Source organism: Pan troglodytes, chromosome 11 (genome assembly GCF_028858775.2).
Source record: "Pan troglodytes isolate AG18354 chromosome 11, NHGRI_mPanTro3-v2.0_pri, whole genome shotgun sequence".
In the NCBI taxonomy this organism is placed as follows: Eukaryota; Metazoa; Chordata; class Mammalia; order Primates; family Hominidae; genus Pan; species Pan troglodytes.
In genome coordinates, this window is record NC_072409.2 from 680,146 (window position 1) to 697,262 (window position 17,117).

Here is a 17,117-nt window from a genome sequence, read left to right on the forward strand (position 1 = left end):
GCTGTGTAGTTTTTCTCATTTATTCTGTTAACCTAGTAAATCCTGGTCTTTAAATAATCTATTTCTAGTAATGAATCACTCTCATCCTGGGGTAAGCCCTACTTCCTTACAATCATTATTTTAATATGTCATTGCATTTGATTCATATTTTATTTAGGAGGCCGGGCGCAGTGGCTCACGCCTGTAATCCCAACACTTTGGGAGGCCGAGGCAGGTCGATTACTTGAGGTCAGGAGTTCAAGACCAGCCTGGCCAACATGGTGAAACCTCGTCTCTACTAAAAATACAAAAATTAGCTGGGTGTGGTGGTGGGTGCCTATAATCCCAGCTACTCGGGAGGCTGAGGCAGGAGAATTGCTTGAACCTGGGAGGCAGAGGTTGCAGTGAGCCGAGATCGCACCATTGCACTCCACCCTGGGTGACAGCGCCAGACTCAGTCTCAAAAAAAAAAAATGTATTTAGGATTTAGGTGACTTCAGCCTATATTTTAGTCTCAGAATGGGCTAGCGTACTTTTCCTATCCTTCTCTATTCTCTGGAGCCACTTACGTAACGAAACTATCACTGTTGATTGTCAGTGCCCATCTAGTTAAGGCTGTTCCTGCTATCTTGTTCTGTTTTACACTGACCACATTTTCTTCTTGGCTTTGCTTTTGTTTCTTGATTCTTTTCTTGCCTTGACAGTCATTTAATGTTTTACTTTATGACAAATACCTAGAGTTATTCAGTGTCCAGTTCCTCTAGAAGATGAGAACCTCAATCGAAAGAGAGAATCGAGAAGTAGACTGAAATTAATATCCCATATGGTACATGATAAACGTGGTGTTGTAAATGAGAAGGGAAGAAATGTCGGTCAGTAAGTGGAGCTGAAACCTAAGCATTTTAAGGGAAGCCCTGGGACCCTTACCTCACATTTTCTTTTAAAAGCTTTATTGAGATATAATTAATATGTCATAAACTTCCCCCATTCTGAGCAGCCCTACCTGATATTTTAATTCTATATGAATCAAATATTTATATACAAGAATGAAATAAAAGAAGTATTAGAAGATAGCATACATCAATTCATTCAAAATCAACAGTGAGAAAGGTTTTTATCATAATTAGAACACAGAACTCAGAAATCATAAAGAAACTGATTAGTACCTGGGAGTTCTGACACTACAGACAAGGTCAAAAGACAAAATCGGCTGGGCGTGGTGGCTCACGCCTGTAATCCCAGCACTTTTGGAAGCTGAGGTGGAAGGTTCACTTAAGCCCAGGAGTTCAACCAGCCTGGGCAACACAGTGGGATCCTGTCTCTACAAAAAATAAAAAAAATCAGCTGGACATGGTGGCACGTGCCTGTAGCCCCAGCTACTCAGGAAGCTGAGGCAGGAGGATCGCTTCAGCCCAGGAGTTCAAGGTTGCACTGAGCGTGATCACGCCACTGCACTCCAGCCTGGGCAACAGAGTGAGACCCTGTCCCCAAAAAATAAAAAACAAAACAAAAAACCCAAAATCCACCTGGGGAAAAAACCTCAGCTCATACTGGAGCCAACAGATCAACTCTTCATTGACAAAAAAGATCGTCAGACTACATTCAAAAGATGCAAAATCCAGAAGAAAAATGAGCAGGGGCTATTTAGCAAGCGGCTTACAGAGGAACAAACACTGGTGGCTGGCTGCTCAGCCCCAGGCATGACTCAGCAATGAAGAGCTGCTGGACTCCAAGAAGGCAGCCCTGCTGGGGAAGGTGAGGAAACCACACCCCTCAGGTCTCTGCAGGTGGAAGGATACAGTCAGAGGTGGCCTGGTGACATCAAAGTGCTACACTGTAAATGCAGACAGCACTTATGAGCCTCCGGCATACTCAGCAAAACTGTGACACTGAATACCCCTTGTAACTTGACAGAAAGAGCGTAACACAGCTGAACAGACAGTGCACTGGAGCGACAGACACGTGTGTGCAGAGACCGCAGCAGCTGCTGGGGTAGCTGCTTCCCCACGGTGCAGTCAGGGCTGCCTGTCCTTCGGGGAGGGCTGGGCTGTGCTGGGCACATCTAAGGAAGTTCCTGTAGTGACTGTTTCAGAGTGCCAGAGCCACCAGGACAATGGGGTGATGATGCTGTGTTTTCTTCCTCATGCTTCTTCATATAAGAGGAGAAAAAACTAATAATTATCTTAAAATAAAAAATTTTTAAATCCTCTTTAAATATCTAATGGTAATATTTCCAACGAATTTTTAAATAATCAAGCTAAAAGCTGGGAGCAACATTCAAAAATTTGCCCTAAAACCTGCTAAAAATGTACAACAGACTTTGAAATTGAAGCAAAAGGAAGAAAACACATCCCCAAAACTCTGACAAATGATAGAAAATGCTTTGTATACATTCAGGGATACGCCATAGCACACAAAGCTGACTGAAAGGGGAAAAACCTTAACCACTAAAATTATGCATTTTCCAATAAGTCACTATTTGGATGAACTCACCTGGACTGCTATTCCTACTGTTAGTTTTGGAATAACTTCTTAGATACAAGATTGCGTCTAAATAAACATGGTTGGACACACTCGAACAATAAACCACAGATTTGCATGTCAACTTGATTCTTAACTTTCCACTGTTCGTCCTTATGAAATGCGTCACTCGTAACTGACCCCTCAGAACTGAAAAAGCGTGAATGTAACTCCGAAACTGTATGTCTAAGAACTTCCTCAGTTTCCCTGAGACACTGGCCCAGGTGCCCATACCTGGCCAGGGGCAACAGCACCGCTGTGACAAGGCTGGGGCCTTGGCCCGTGCTGGTGCTTGTCCTTGGGTGGACACAGGATGAGGCTGTCTGTGAAGAGAGCACGCCTGGCCCATGTGTGGTCCACAGTGCAAGGTGGCAGGCCACGCAAAGCCAACCACAAACGAGCACACAGCAAGCCGCCAATCAGCACTTCAAGCTGTCAGCAATATCATTCCTGTCAATCTAGAGCCCAGAACAAGTTCAAGAGGGCGGGCGCCGTGGCTCATGGCTGTATTCCCAACACTGGGAGACTGAGGCGGGAGGATCACTTGAGCAAAGGAGCTCAAGACCAGCCTGGGCAGCAAAGCGAGTCCCCGTCTCCACAAAAAAATTTAAAAATTAGCCAGGCATGGTGGCGTGAGCCTGTGGTCCCGGCTGCTCGGGGGGCTGGGATGGGAGGATCATTGAGCCCAGGAGGTTGAGTGCAGTGAGCTATGATCGTGCCACTGCACTGCAGCCTGGGTGAAAGCAAGACCCTGTCTCAAAAAAAAGAAAGAAAGAAAACACAGAAAAAAAAAGAGGTTTACTTCAATGAATGATGTACAGAAACATAAATACTTCTTGAATGAAAATAATCTAATAAATCAAGAAAAATAAAATACAAAAATCTAAGCCAATTGTAAACAGGGGATTTTATCAGGGTCTAGAAGTGACCAGACTGTTAATTTTCAGAACCACGGCCAACTTTGTGATGCTCTTCCCTTGTGCTGTCACCCAAGACAGCAACACATACCTTCTGGGCGCGATCAGCCTCCGACATGCTCTCCTTGGAAGTCCTGCTGTCCTCTGTGGGGAACGCGGCCGCCTGCTCTGCGCCATGGCTGTCATCCTCCTCGAGCTCCTCTGAGTCGTCCTCATCCGAGTCCATCTCCAGGCTCTCCCCATTCACGTGCAGGCTGCTGGCGCCCAGGTCCTTCTCCCCCTAGAACACGGGCAGGTGTACACCCCAAGGTAGGATCAGTGCGCATCATGAACAAACTTGCTTTCACTGAGGAGTCTTGGGTGACTGGGAGGTGCAAGGGCCTGTGGGGAGGCGGGGACACACGAAGAGGTGCCCCTGCCACCTGGAGAAGAGCCCGGCAGACAGGTGGGCTGTGGTGAGGAGGGCAGGGAGGACGGGGTGGAGTCCCCCACAATGATCTTGGACACGAACACTCTGCCCCTATGGCAGAGGAGCTTCATGGCACTGGCACCTTCCCGGGGACTGAGGTCACCCAAATTACTGATAACCAGGCCCTGAACACAGAAACGCATTTCCACGCACACGTGGCAACTCACTCAAATGCGTCTCTTACCTTGGAACCCACAGTGGAATGAGTTATGCTCTTAAACATCTCAATCACCGTCCTCTGTTTTAATACTTTGGTCTTTTTCTTAGGAACCAGGCTATAGGTTCCCATTCTTCGTTTTTTCTTCCGAGATACTGCAGCTGCTAAAACAAAAGGCAAGCAAGCTAAAAAAAAAAAAAAAGTCAAAAGGGGACAAGAAAGGAAAAGAAACACCATTCAAATGTTTTTCAAAGGTAAGAGACAGTTTACAAAACTTGATCACCAAAATCACCAGCAAACCCCATCACAACAGGCCCACTGCCCACAGGTCATCAGCACAGTGACAGGCATCCTTCCCTCACGATCAATTCACAGAGAATCAGAAACACGTCCTGGCTCATCTGTTCATCTGTTCCATTCACAACAAAACACGGAGCAAACATTATCACCCCACTTTGGAGGCAGGAAAGCCACAAACCGTCAGTAGCAGGGCTCTGAAGCGACTCCTCCTCCCAGTCCCCTTGGCTTTGAACATGGAATGACTCCCCTTGAGAAGTCCTCTCACTTTGCAAAACAGACCAACGTGAACAGCATGTGCAGCAGGGAGGACGCAGCGCGGAGCAGGAAGAGCCCAGCCTCCCTTCCCAGCACAGGGGCCAGGCCAGGCCAGTCTTCCTAGGACACAAGCTCTGTGCCAGGTCCACCCCTGGGACTCCGCAGCCCAACACCCCGACACCATCCTCCTAGGCCCTCTCCCCAACACCATCCTCCTTGCGCTGCAATCCAGTGACTAAGGGGAAAGACAGTGCCTGGAGCTACTGTCCAGCTCTCTATTAAAAGATAAGAGGCTGAGAGGGAGAAGCAAATGTCTGGGGGCTCTGGAGCAGTGGTTTCCAAACAAGAGCAGCAGCGAGGAAGGGGCCTGGGGGCTCCCAACCCCATTCTGAACAAAGCAGTTCTAGGTTCGACTGGTTTTATATAATCAGACTCCATGACTTTTTTAAGTTCCAGGATTTAAAGAAAAACAGATCTAAAAGCCACTGCTTTAACATAAAAGAAACTCTCCTAAAGGGATGGGGAAAATCCACTCTGTTTAAAGCTGGGCACAGCAGCTCACACCTGAAGACCCAGCTACTGCAGAGGCTTGAGTGGGAGGGAGGGATTGCTTCATTCCAGGAGTTCAAGCCCAGCCTGGGAAACACAGTGAGACCCCCTTTTCTTACACACACACACACACACACAATTTAGTTCTACAAAGTGCAGAAGCAACAGTTGGAGGGACGTGAACGAGTGAGAACCATCCAAAGCGGGTGGGTCCTTTGACAGCACCACCCACAGACGCTGCGGGGCCTGGGCAATCTGCTCTGGAGTAAGGAGGTGCCTGGGACCACGGACGCTGGGAAACGATCACACCAGGCGTCTGCAGTATGTTCATGGGGGTCAGGCTCGGAGCACACAGCCAACATGCAGACACTTGGCTCTGTCTGTCCACACTAGAACAGGCTGACAGGCCAGCATGGCTGTGCTCAAGCAACAGAAATCTCTTGGTAGCCCTGGGAATCCTAAACTTACTATCATAATCATCTTGATATTTTGAATAGATATTTTGTGGGGGGATTAAGGAGGCCTGGATTTAATCAGATAACTGTTAAGTCTCTCAGCTTTAAATATATATACAGCCAACTTTTGAACATGGATTTTAATCACACAGGTCCACTTACAAGCAGAATTTTTTTCCCAACCAAACAGGTTGAAAATACAATGTTTGCAAGATGCAAAACCCCTGAACACAGAGGGCCAACTTTTCATATTACACAGGTTCTGCAGGGCTGACTGCAGGGTTGCAGCATGCTCGGATTTTGGTATGGGGATGGGGTCCTGGAGCCAATCTCTGCATATACCCAAGGGTGACTACATGTACTTTCTCACAAGATTCTTTTCCTCATTTCATCTCAGTAACCCATGGTTATTAATATCATAAATCGGACATGGCACCTGTTTATAAATAAAGCTTTATTGGTGCACACCCATGCCCACTGTCTACATACTGTCTGCATCTGCTTCAATGTGACAACAGCATGACCAGCTGGGACAGGAACAGTGTGGCCCACAAAGGCGCTGACGTTTGCTACCTGTCCCCTGGAAACAGTTTGCTACCTGTCCCCTGGAAACAGTTTGCTGACTCCTGTAATGAATGGCTGAGTGAGGACAAAGGAGATAACCCTGCATTTCATGTGCTTAAGAATCATGTCGGCCGGGCACAGTGGCTCACACCTATTGTAATCCCAGCACTTTGCGAGGCTGAAGCGGGTGGATCACGAGGTCAGGAGATCGAGACCATCCTGGCTAACACGGTGAAACCCCGTCTCTACTAAAAATATAAAAAATTAGCCGGCCAAGGTGGCGGGCGCCTGTAGTCCCAGCTACTTGGGAGGCTGAGGCAGGAGAATGGCGTGAACCCAGGAGGCGGAGCTTGCAGTGAGCCAGGATCGCACCACTGCACTCCAGCCTGGGCAACACAGCGAGACTCTGTCTCAAAAAAAAAAAAAAAAAAAAAAAATCATGTCGGGGCCCAATGCAGTGGCTCACATCTGTAATCCCAGCTACTGAGGAGGCTGAGGCAGGTGAATCACTTGAACCCGGGAGGCGGAGCTTGCAGTGAGCCGAGATCGCACCACTGCACTCCAGCCTGGGAAACAGAGCTAGACTCCATCTCAAAAAATAATAATAAAATAAAATAAAATAAATCATGTCAGGAAGTCTGTCTGCTGCAAACAAGTGAAGAATGGTGTCTAAGGGCCTCTTACTGAGTGACAGGTTGTATGTGTGAAACAGGTGTTAGGTATAAAATTTGCTACACATTAAATAGTAGAGAAACATCTATGGATGACTTTCAGAAATGTAGAATCTATTAAGGACCTGAAAGTGTTTGAGCACGTGGCTGAAGTGTGAAGAGGAGCCGCTTCAGTGCTGCAGGGGGACTTCCAGCTGTGTCCAGGGAAGGGGTCTGGCCCTGAGCCAGACGGCTGGGATTCAGCGTCATCAGAGGCCAGGAGAAAGAAGACTGCAGGACGGCTGGCAGTAAGCTTCGGAGAGGCTCGAGGGCCTCTTTGGAAGGAGGATTTGCAGTCCAGGCCGCAAAGAAGCGGGGCCAGTGCCCTGCAGATGGGATCTGGCACAGGAGAATCCTGGTGGAGAACATCAAGAAGGGGGGCGAGGGGGGGGCTTCAGGACCCCGAGCAAAGACTCTCGCCAACTGGCATCTCACAGGACGCTAGGGGAGGCCCAGGCATAGGACAGTGTGGAACAGACAGTTCCAGGAAAAATAGTGCCAGGAGTGGAAATGGGCGTGGGGTGGGGGTGGGCACTGCCCAGCTGCTCTGCAGGAAGGCTGGGCTGCTGGGTAGAAGAGGTGTGGACAAGGAAGAAAGGCGACAGGCTCCAGAGGGCAGACAAGGTGGATGGGAGGTTGGAAGTGAGGGAAAAAAGCAAGTGCACGGGAAACACAGCAGTCTGCGTGGTCACCACCACAACTCTGCCACTCAGAAGGGCTTCTGTCCTCAGGTCACATAGAGCAGGGCCCAGCTCTATGTCCAGGCCTCATGCCTGGACAGCAGCACCTGTAGAACTGTTCCCTGCCATCAGAGACAGCGTCCTCCTTCCTCCCTGCCCGACAAGTCCACACAGAGACCCCAGGCCATTCAGGATCAGTATTTGGCACTGTTCCCACCCACCTATGCAGAAGGCACGAACACTCCAAGCTCACAAAGCAAAAGGCAGGGCCTCCACTCTGGGCATGTCCTGTGGTCACCAGCAAAAAAGCGCAAGGGAAGCACTGCAACTTCTGCAGCAACCTGCAGCTTCTACCCAAGTGTGGACAATGAACCCAGTAGGGACCTGCAGCTTCTACCCAAGTGCGGACAATGAACCCAGCAGGGACCTGCAGCTTCTACCCAAGTGTGGAAAATGAACCCAGCAGGGACCTGCAGCTTCTACCCAAGTGTGAACATTGAACCCAGCAGGGACCTGCAGCTTCTACCCAAGTGTGGACACTGTACCGAGCAGGGACCTGCAGCTTCTACCCAACCAAGTGTGGACACTGAACCCAGCAGCAACCTACAAGTGTGGACACTCAAACTGCTTTATGACCTAAGTTTACTTTTTCTTTTTTTTTTTTCTGAGACTGAGTCTGGCTCTGTTGCCCAGACTGGAGTGCATTGGTGCGATCTCCGCTCACTGCAAGCTCCGCCTCCTGGGTTCACGCCATTCTCCTGCCTCAGCCTCCTGAGTACCTGGGCCACCACGCCCGGCTAATTTTTCTATTTTTAGTAGAGACGAGGTTTCACCGTGTTAGCCAGGATGGTCTCGATCTCCTGACCTTGTGATCTGCCTGCCTCGGCCTCCCAAAGTGCTGGGATTACAGGCATGAGCCACCACGCCCGGCCTGTTTTTTTTTTTTTTAACTAGTAAAATACACACACCACGAAATTTACCATCTTCATCATCTTTAAGTGCACGGTTCCATGGTATTAAATACATTCAGAACGTTGTGCAACTATCACCCCTATCTACCTCCACAACTCTTTCCATCTTGTCAAACTGAAGCTCTGTTCCCATTAAGCCCTAACTCTCCATTCCCTTCCTCCAGCCCCAGCCTCCAGCCCCTTCTACTCTTTCTGTGTCCATCAGTTGGACGACTCTAGGGACCTCCTGTAAGTGGAATGGTACAACGTTTGTTCTTTTGTGGCTGACTTACTTCATTCGGCACAGTGTCCCCGAGGCTCATCCACGCTGCAGCGCGGGCCCCAGCTTCGCTGCTTCTCAGGCTGAGTCACACGTCACTGCGTTTTGCACACGACACTTTGCTGATCCGTTCGCCCGACAGCCGACCCTCGGGTGGCTTCCCCCTTTTGGCTGCTGTGGTTGATGCTGCTATCAACGTGGGTGTACAAGCATCTCTTCAAGACCCTGCTTTCAGTGCTGCTGGGGCACGTGCCCAGCAGTGGAACTGCTGGATCACATGGCAGTTCCACACTTAGTTTTTTGAGTTTTTCACAGCGGATGCACCGTTTCACTTCCTACCAGCAGTGCACGAGGGTTCCCATTTCTCCGCATCCTCACTGATATGTGCCATTTTCTGTTTTGATAGTCACTGTCCTCAACAGGTGTACGGTGGTATCTCACTGTGGTTTTGATTTGCATTTACCTTATGATTAGTGACGTTGAGCATCTTTTCATGGGCTTACTGGCCATTTGTGCATCTTCTTTGAATAAACGTCTATTCCAGTCCTTTGCCTTTTTTTTTTTTTTTTTTTTTTTGAGACAGAGTCTCACTCTGTCACCCAGGCTGGAGTGCAGTGGTCTGATCTCGGCTCACTGCAACCTCTACCACCCGGGTTCAAATGATTCTCCTGCCTCAGCCTCCCAAGTACCTGGGACCACAGGCATGCACCACTATGCCCGGCTAACTTTTGTATTTGTAGTAGAGATGGGGTTTCACTATGTTGGCTCGGCTCGTCTGGAACTCCTGACCTCAGGTGATCTGCCTGCCTCGGCCTCCCAAAGTGCTGAGATTACAGGCGCAAGCCACTGCGCCCGGCCTCCTTTGCTGATTTTTTAATCAAGTTGTTTTTGTTGTTGAGTTGTGGGATTTTTTTTTTGTATATTTTGGGTAGTAATTCCTCATCAGACATAGGATTTGCAGATATTTTCTCCTACTCCACAGGTGCCTTTTTATTCCATTAACAGTGTCTTTTCTTTACGACTAGCCAAGTGCAGCAGTAAGAAGCAGGGAAACAGGGAAACAAGGAGATAGAAAGCTTTGTGCATCAAAAGACACCAAGTCCCATCAAACCCAGTGTGTCTCCTTTTTTTTTGTTACCTACACTTTTGGTGTCATGTCCAAGAAATCACTGCCAAATCCAAGGTTGTGGAGCCTTTGTCCTATGTTTTCTTCTCAGAATTTTATATGTTTAGGTCTTACATTTAGGTCCTGGACCTGTCTTAGGCTAACTTCTGCATATGGTGTGAGGTAAGGGTCCAGTATCACTCTTCTGCATGTGGATATCCAGTTTTCCCCACACCATTTGTTGGAAAGCTGTCCTTTCCCCCGTTGAATGGTCTTGGCACTCTTGTCAAAAATCAACTGATCATATAACACAAAGGTTTATTTCTGTGCTCTCTGTTCTAGCCCACTGGCCTATATGTCTGTCTTTATGCTGGAATAACACTGTTTTGAGTACTATAGCTTTGTAGTAAGTTTTGAATCTCTGTCTTTTTCCACATATACATATATTATTTTTTAAGACAGTGTCTCACTCTGTCACCCAGGCTAAAGTGCAGTGATACAATCATGGCTCACTGCAGCCTCGACCTTCTGGGCTCCAGCAATCCTCCCACCTCAGCCTCTGGAGCTCTGGAGTAGCTGGAACCACAGGCACTTGCCACCATGCCTGGCTAATTTTTGTATTTTTTTTAGAGACAGGGTTTTGCTATGTTGCCCAGGCCGATCTGGAACTCCTGAGCTCAAGTGACCAGCTCACCGTGGCCTCTCAAAGTGCATGGATGACAGGCTTGAGCCACCACACCCAGCCAAATCTCTATATATATTTTTCTTTTTTTTTGAGACACAGGCTCACTCTGTCACCCAGGCTGGAGTGCAGTGGTATGATCTTGGCTCACTGCAACCTCCACCTCCCAGGTTCAAGTAATTCTCGTGCCTCGGCCTCCCAAGTATCTGGGATTACAGGCACGTGCCACCACGCCCAGCTAATTTTTGTATTTTTAGTAGAGATGGGGTTTCACCATGTTGGCCAGGCTGGTCTCGAACTCCTGACCTCAAGTGATCCACCCACGTCAGCCTCCCAAAGTACTGGGATTACAGGCGTGAGCCATCACACCTGGCTCAAATCTCTGTATTTTAAAATCAACATTGAGACTTATTTGTGGCCTAACATATGGTCGATCCTAGAAAGTCTTCCAGGTGCACTTGAGAAGAGTGTACATGCGGCTGTTGGGCAGAGTGCTCTGTATGTCCGCTAAATCTAGTTGGCTTATGGTGTTTAGTCCTCCATTTCCTTTCTTATTTGCTATATGGTTATTCTATCCATTATTGATAAGTGGATACTGAGGTCTCCAACTATTAATGTAGAATTGTCTATGTCTCCCTTCAATTCTATCGGTTTTACTTCTTGTATCTTGATGGTCTATCATTCGTTGGGTATGTAAATGTTTACCCAGGTAATTGTTATACCTTCTTCTTGTATTGAAACTTTTATTACTATATATTGTCCTTCTTAGTCTCTTGTAACCTTTTTTTATTTAAAAATAAATAAATTTTTATTTTTAAATTTTGTCTGATAGCCACCTTGCTCTCTTTGGTTACTGTTTGCATGGAATATCTTTTTTCATCCTTTCACTTTCAATCTATTTGTGTCTTTGGATCTAAGGTGGGTCTCTTATAGACAGCATGTAGTAGGATCATCTGTTTTTTTTCTCTTGATGCATCTGCCTTTGTCCATTTAGTGTTGCCATAAAAGATAAAGAGATTTGTCTCCTGAGTCTCGTGGCTGGAAAGTTTAATATTGAGCAGGTACACCTGGTAGGGCTTCATGCTCTGGCTCATGGTGGAAATTGGAAAGGGAGCAGGCATGTGCAAGCGATCACACGGTGAGAGAAGAAGGAAGAGACAGAGAAACCAAGGAAGCCAGATTCTTTCAAACACCTCACTCTCAAGGCAACTAAGAGCGAGAATTCACTCACCTGGAGGGAGGGCACTGATCTATTCATGAGGAATCCACACACATGACCAATCACCTCAAGCTAGGCCCCACTTCACAACACTGCCATATTGGGGATCTCATTTCAACATGAGCTTTGGTGTGGACAAACCACATCCAAACCATAGCACTGCCAATCTTCGTCTTTTGATTGGAAATCTTCATCTGTTTACATTTAAAACAACTATTGATGAGGATTTACTTCTGTCATTTTGCTATGTTTGCTACATGTATTATAGCTTTTATCGTCCCTCATTTCTTGCACTACTGTCTTCTTTTATATTTAGTTGATTTTTTACAGTGGAATGTTTAAATTCTTTTCTCATTTCCTTTTGTGTATGTTCTATAGCTATTTTCTTTGTGGTTACCATGGGGATTACATTTAACATCCTAAAGTAATAACATTCTAACTTAAATTGATGCCAGCTTAACTTCAGTAACACAGAAAAACTCTGCTCCTTTACATATCTGTTCCCACCCCTTTCATTTGCTGATGTCACAAAACTACATCTTTATTCATGCTGTGCCCCAAAACATAAACAATTCGTTTAAATGCATTAGTCTCTTGTTATGTAGGAAAAATGTGGAGTTACAAACCAAAGTTGCAATGATACTAGCTTGCAGACTAATTTTTCAAATGGATTTGTCTCTTAGATCTTACAGAAAACAAAAAGTGGAGGTACAAACCATTGTTACAATACTAGCTTTTATAACTGCCCATGTCTTTACTTCTCCATATGGCTTCAAGTTACTGTCTAGTGTTCTTTCTTTTCAACCTGCTAGGCTCCTTTAAGTATTTCTTGCAGGTCCAGGTCAGGTGGTAACAAATTCCCTCAGCTTTTGTTTATCTGAGAATATCTTAATTTCTTCTGCACTCTTAAAGGACAGTTTCCGTGGATATGGATACTTGGTTGAAAGATTTTTTTATCACTCTTAATATACCGGTGATATATTCTGTCCCCCAAAGTTTCTGATGAGAAACCTGCCAATGATCTCACTGAGGAAACGTGTATGTGATGAGTCTCTTTTCTCATCTGCTTTCAAGATTCTCTTTGTCTTTCTACAGAAGTGTCTCAAGTATAACGTGTCTACTGTGGGTCTCTTTGAGTTCATCTTACTGGAGTTCACCAGGTTCCCTGGGTGTTTATACTCATGGGTTTCATCAGATATTCTCTCCACCCTTTTCTTACTCTCTTCTTCCTGGACTCCCACAATCCCTGTTTGGTCCTCCTGATGATGCCCACAGGTCCCCAGGCTCTGCTCACTTTCCTTCAGTCTTTTTGTTTGCTTCTCAAACTTGATTATTTTCACTGTCCTATCTTCAAGTTTGCTATCTCTTTCTTCCGTCTGTTCAGATCTGCCTTTGATTTCCTCTAGTGAATTTTTCATTTCACTTATTATACTTTTTAGCTCCAGAATTTCTTTTGGTTCCTTTTTAGGTTTTCTAGCTCTTTATTGGTATTTCCATTTTGATCATACATCATTTTCTTGACTCTCTCCATACCTTCCTTTAGGATCTGACCATATCTAAGACAGTTATCTTAAAGGCTTTGTCTGGTGGATCTGGCATCAGATCTTTTCTGGGAACAGTTTCTGTTGACTTATTTTTGCATCTGATTGGGCCATACCTTCCTGTTTCTTTGTATGCCTTGTAGTTCTATGCTGAAAACTGGACATTTGAATCCAATAATGTAGAAACTCTGAAAAGCTGATTCTCCTCCTTTTCCAGGGTGTACTGTTTTGTTGCTGTTACTGGTTTGGGGGTGTTTTTGTTGTTGTCATTTTTTATAGTTGTAGGCTGTCTCTGTGAGGAGGGTGAGCCTGAGATTTAAACTTAAGGTCTTTTCATGTCTTTCCTTAGCCTGTGCCTTTCCCTGGGCACATGCAGTCACTTTATAATTTACCCCATATACACAGTTGCTTCTGAATATCCTAGTCTTTAATGTCTGGCTCCCAAAAGGAGAAAACAATAAAAATGAAGTGGGGAGATAAAAAGAGCACTGGCCCTTTAGATTTCTTGGCCGTCACATGGAAGAAAGGCTTACAACCGGATGAGAGGGCCTCTCTGTATGCACCTGGGGACAAGGTCCTCTTTGCTCACCCTGGCTCCCACAAGCTGCACGCACACTGTTCCAGGAACACCGCACACCCTGCACCACAGGGCTGAGGAAGGCAGTGGGCAGCAGAGCTGAAACTGACTGAAATTAACCGTCCCAGCTTCCTGCCTAGAAGTTGCAAACCTTCAGTAGACTCCAGAGTTCCAAAATAGTTACATCAGACAGATTCTGCCAGTGGAACTGCTGTCTAGGTGAGGAGATTAATTCCTGGTCTTCCTGCCCCACTATCTTTCTAGAACCCTCTGAAATCAGTTTTTGGTACTGCGAGGATTGTTTTTAAATTGTGAACCGCTACACGTGGGAAAGATACAGAACAAGCTGCTAACAAAGATGCCAGTCCACTCTGTAAAAAGAATGAATGCTCACCTAAAACAATGGGGGGTGCCTGAGATCCTGATTCAGCACGGCCATCCCCAGCCTGGGGCTGTCACATAAACGCATGTTCTCAACCTTCTTGCACAGCACAGATCTTTCATTTCTGATACTACGGGGTGGAGGGTGCAGAACAGGTCGAAGAGAATCACAGCCACCCTCCATCTAAAACTAAGAATTACAGCTGCCCATGGGAACAAGCTACCACACACGGGCTCTGCTATGACGTCAGGAGTACAATGCACGTTGAAACCAACATGTGACTCTGCTCTTCTTTCCTGCCTGTGGTAAACTTAAGGGGGTAGCAGGAGGGAAAGAGCAGAACCATCTGTGATCATCGCCACAGTAATTAAAAATTAACAGAAAGACGTGACAAGAAATCTCAGCCTTTCTTTGATAACCTGGCTCCAACACCCCTCCCACAGGGAGGCAACAATGAATGGCAGGCAATGGAGTGACAGTTGAAGAAATAAAAGTGATAATGGCAGACAAATTCCTAGGCAGATAGGAGCAGGTCCCCGGTGAAACCTGACCTTCAAGCCAAAGGCCGCCTGAAGCCCGAAAACCGGGCTGCCAGTTCCCGGCAGAATCCACAACCTGGAGTGAGAACTTCCTTGATGCCTTTTAGCCAATCAAATGGTGTTTTTTCCAGACCTACCCATGGACCAATCAGCATGCACTTCATGCACTTCCTCCATTCTGAGCCCACATAAACCCCCAGACTCGGCCACACAACAGGACTGCCTCCCTGCCAGTAGGAGCTACTGACTTTGGGTCTCCTCTCCGCTGAGAGCTGTTCTGCTGCTCAATAAAACTCTTCTCCACCTTGCTCCCCTCCAGTTGTCCATGTAACCTCATTCTTCCTGGACCCAAGACAAGAACTCGGGACCCACCCAACAGCGGGTGCAAAAAGGGCTGTAACATGTTCCTGGCCGGTTCGCTGAGCTGCAGGCAGTGACACGCTCCCGTTCGCTGAACTGCGGGAGTGAAGAGCGGTGATCCTTCTGGGGACCCAAACCTTGGGATTCCTCAAGCCAGAGCTGTAACACTGTAGCCCTCCTGCCCTCCGCTGGTGTCGGCGGCTGCCCCGTGTGATGGCAAGCAGCAGTGGAGCCAGGCCAGCCTGGGAGCTGCAGGCCAGGGCGAAAGCGGCAGAACTGAACGAGCTGGGAACACACCCCAGCCCGTACTGTGGGTGGTGAGAGCGAGAGAGCTATAGCACACTCTCCCACCCTATCCCCTTGGGGCTCTGCAGTTGCCGGTGACTCCGAGTTTTGGGGCACCACCGTGTTCCCCTCATCTAGACGCCAGCGCCGGCAGTGTAAACTGCTTGTGGTATGCCTCATCCAGCCACAGCTCTGCACAGAGCCAGAGCCTGGAGCTGCCTGCCCCACCACAGCAGCCAAGCGAGCCTGGCTGTGCACAGTGGCCCCACACCATGCTTGCTCGTCAACACACGCCTCACTGCTCCACTCCTGGCTTGCCCTCGGAAGGTGTGGGATCTGGGCCGGTAGCATGAGCCGAGTACAGCCTGCTGGGCCGAGTGGGCAGAATGAGCCCAGCAGGTGCAAGTGAAACTCAAGCAGAGGCGCCGCTGGCTGCAGAGGTTTACGACCAGCAAAGGGACACTCAAGGGATCCTGTGACAACAGGATAGGACGTACCCAGATTCCTGCTCTGTATGGACACTGTTGTAAAAGGCCTTTGTCTCTCTCTGCCATCCCGATAAGTGGACTCTGCACCCCCAGGGACACTTGACAGGGGACTCCTCCATCCGCACTCCTGTCTTTCCAGCCATGTTGAAAGGTGCACTGACGACCATCACAAGACAAGGCAGCTGTGCATGCCATGCTCCTCTCTAGTTAACACGTTCTAGCACAGAAACTGTAACTTCTGTGCCCACTCCGGAAGCCCTGGGGTGACAACACACGGGAGCAGCTGAGGCTGAGGGAGTATCTTAACCACTGGACCAAAGCAGGCAGCTAACTGCCGAGCACGTCTCCTCCAGTGCTCAAGGCCATTTTACACACTGTCCTAGGCTAACACGCTGATGGACCACCCACTTCCAGGTTACGGATAAGGAAGGGGTGGTGGAGGAAGGGGGCTGTGGAAGGGTAAACTGGGGCCTGCTAAACACGCTGGGTAGTTTGTTTTTAGAAAGCTCTTTTTAAAAGATGACGATATAATAAAGCTAAAATAGGAAAAGAAAATCTCAACACTTTAACAACTCTTCAGACATTACTTTTAAGTCCTCACATACGTGAGCATAACTCCATAGTTTTGCAAAACACCAAGTTTAACTGTTTCAAACAAATAAAATTACGTCAAATAGCAAAAAAAGTTGGTAAGTTGATGGTGAGGGGAACAGATAATGACTGATTTTGTTTTCTAACTTCCAATGAAAAGAACCAGGGCTCCCTGGAGAAAGCCGATTCCGGCACTGGGAAGGGACAAGGCAAGGTAAGCAGACCATCCAGTGAATGGGGAAGGTCTTCATGAAGAGGTGCCCACGCCCCAGGACTCAGAACCAGCCTAGGGGGACCCCACTGGACAAACTTGGGACAATTTGAGCAACAAAATAACGATAGGAATGGATTACAGTCCAGAGACTCAAATAAGAGTCCGTAAACTAGTACTTAAAAATAGACAGACAGGCTGGGGGCGGTGGCCCACGCCTGTAATCCTAGCACTTTGGGAGGCCAAGTCAGGAGGACTGCTTGAGCCCACGAGTTCAAGACCAGCCTGGGCAACATAGCGAGACCCCCATCTCTATTTTTTTTTTAAGTTTTTTTTTTTTTGTAAAGTAAAT

At 47.4% G+C, this 17,117-nt stretch overlaps 1 protein-coding gene across 50 annotated transcripts in view; it reads right to left on the reverse strand.

The window, feature by feature from the left end:
- Positions 1-17,117, reverse strand: part of EHMT1 (euchromatic histone lysine methyltransferase 1) — a 224,606-nt gene that overhangs the window by 89,545 nt on the left and 117,944 nt on the right. For 22 of the 50 annotated variants that reach the window (XR_010148801.1, XM_054659312.2, XM_063788075.1 and 19 more), the window contains 2 exons: positions 4,070-4,206; positions 3,508-3,696 (listed from right to left, as the gene is read on the reverse strand). Coding sequence is in view for 46 of the 50 variants with exons in the window: in XM_054659312.2 (XP_054515287.1) it covers positions 3,508-3,696; positions 4,070-4,206 (326 nt within the window). In the remaining 4 variants the exon portion in view is untranslated. Of the gene's footprint in view, positions 1-3,507; positions 3,697-4,069; positions 4,228-17,117 lie in introns of all 50 variants that reach the window. The other 28 variants (XR_010148800.1, XR_010148798.1, XR_010148799.1 and 25 more) reach the window with 2 other exon arrangements.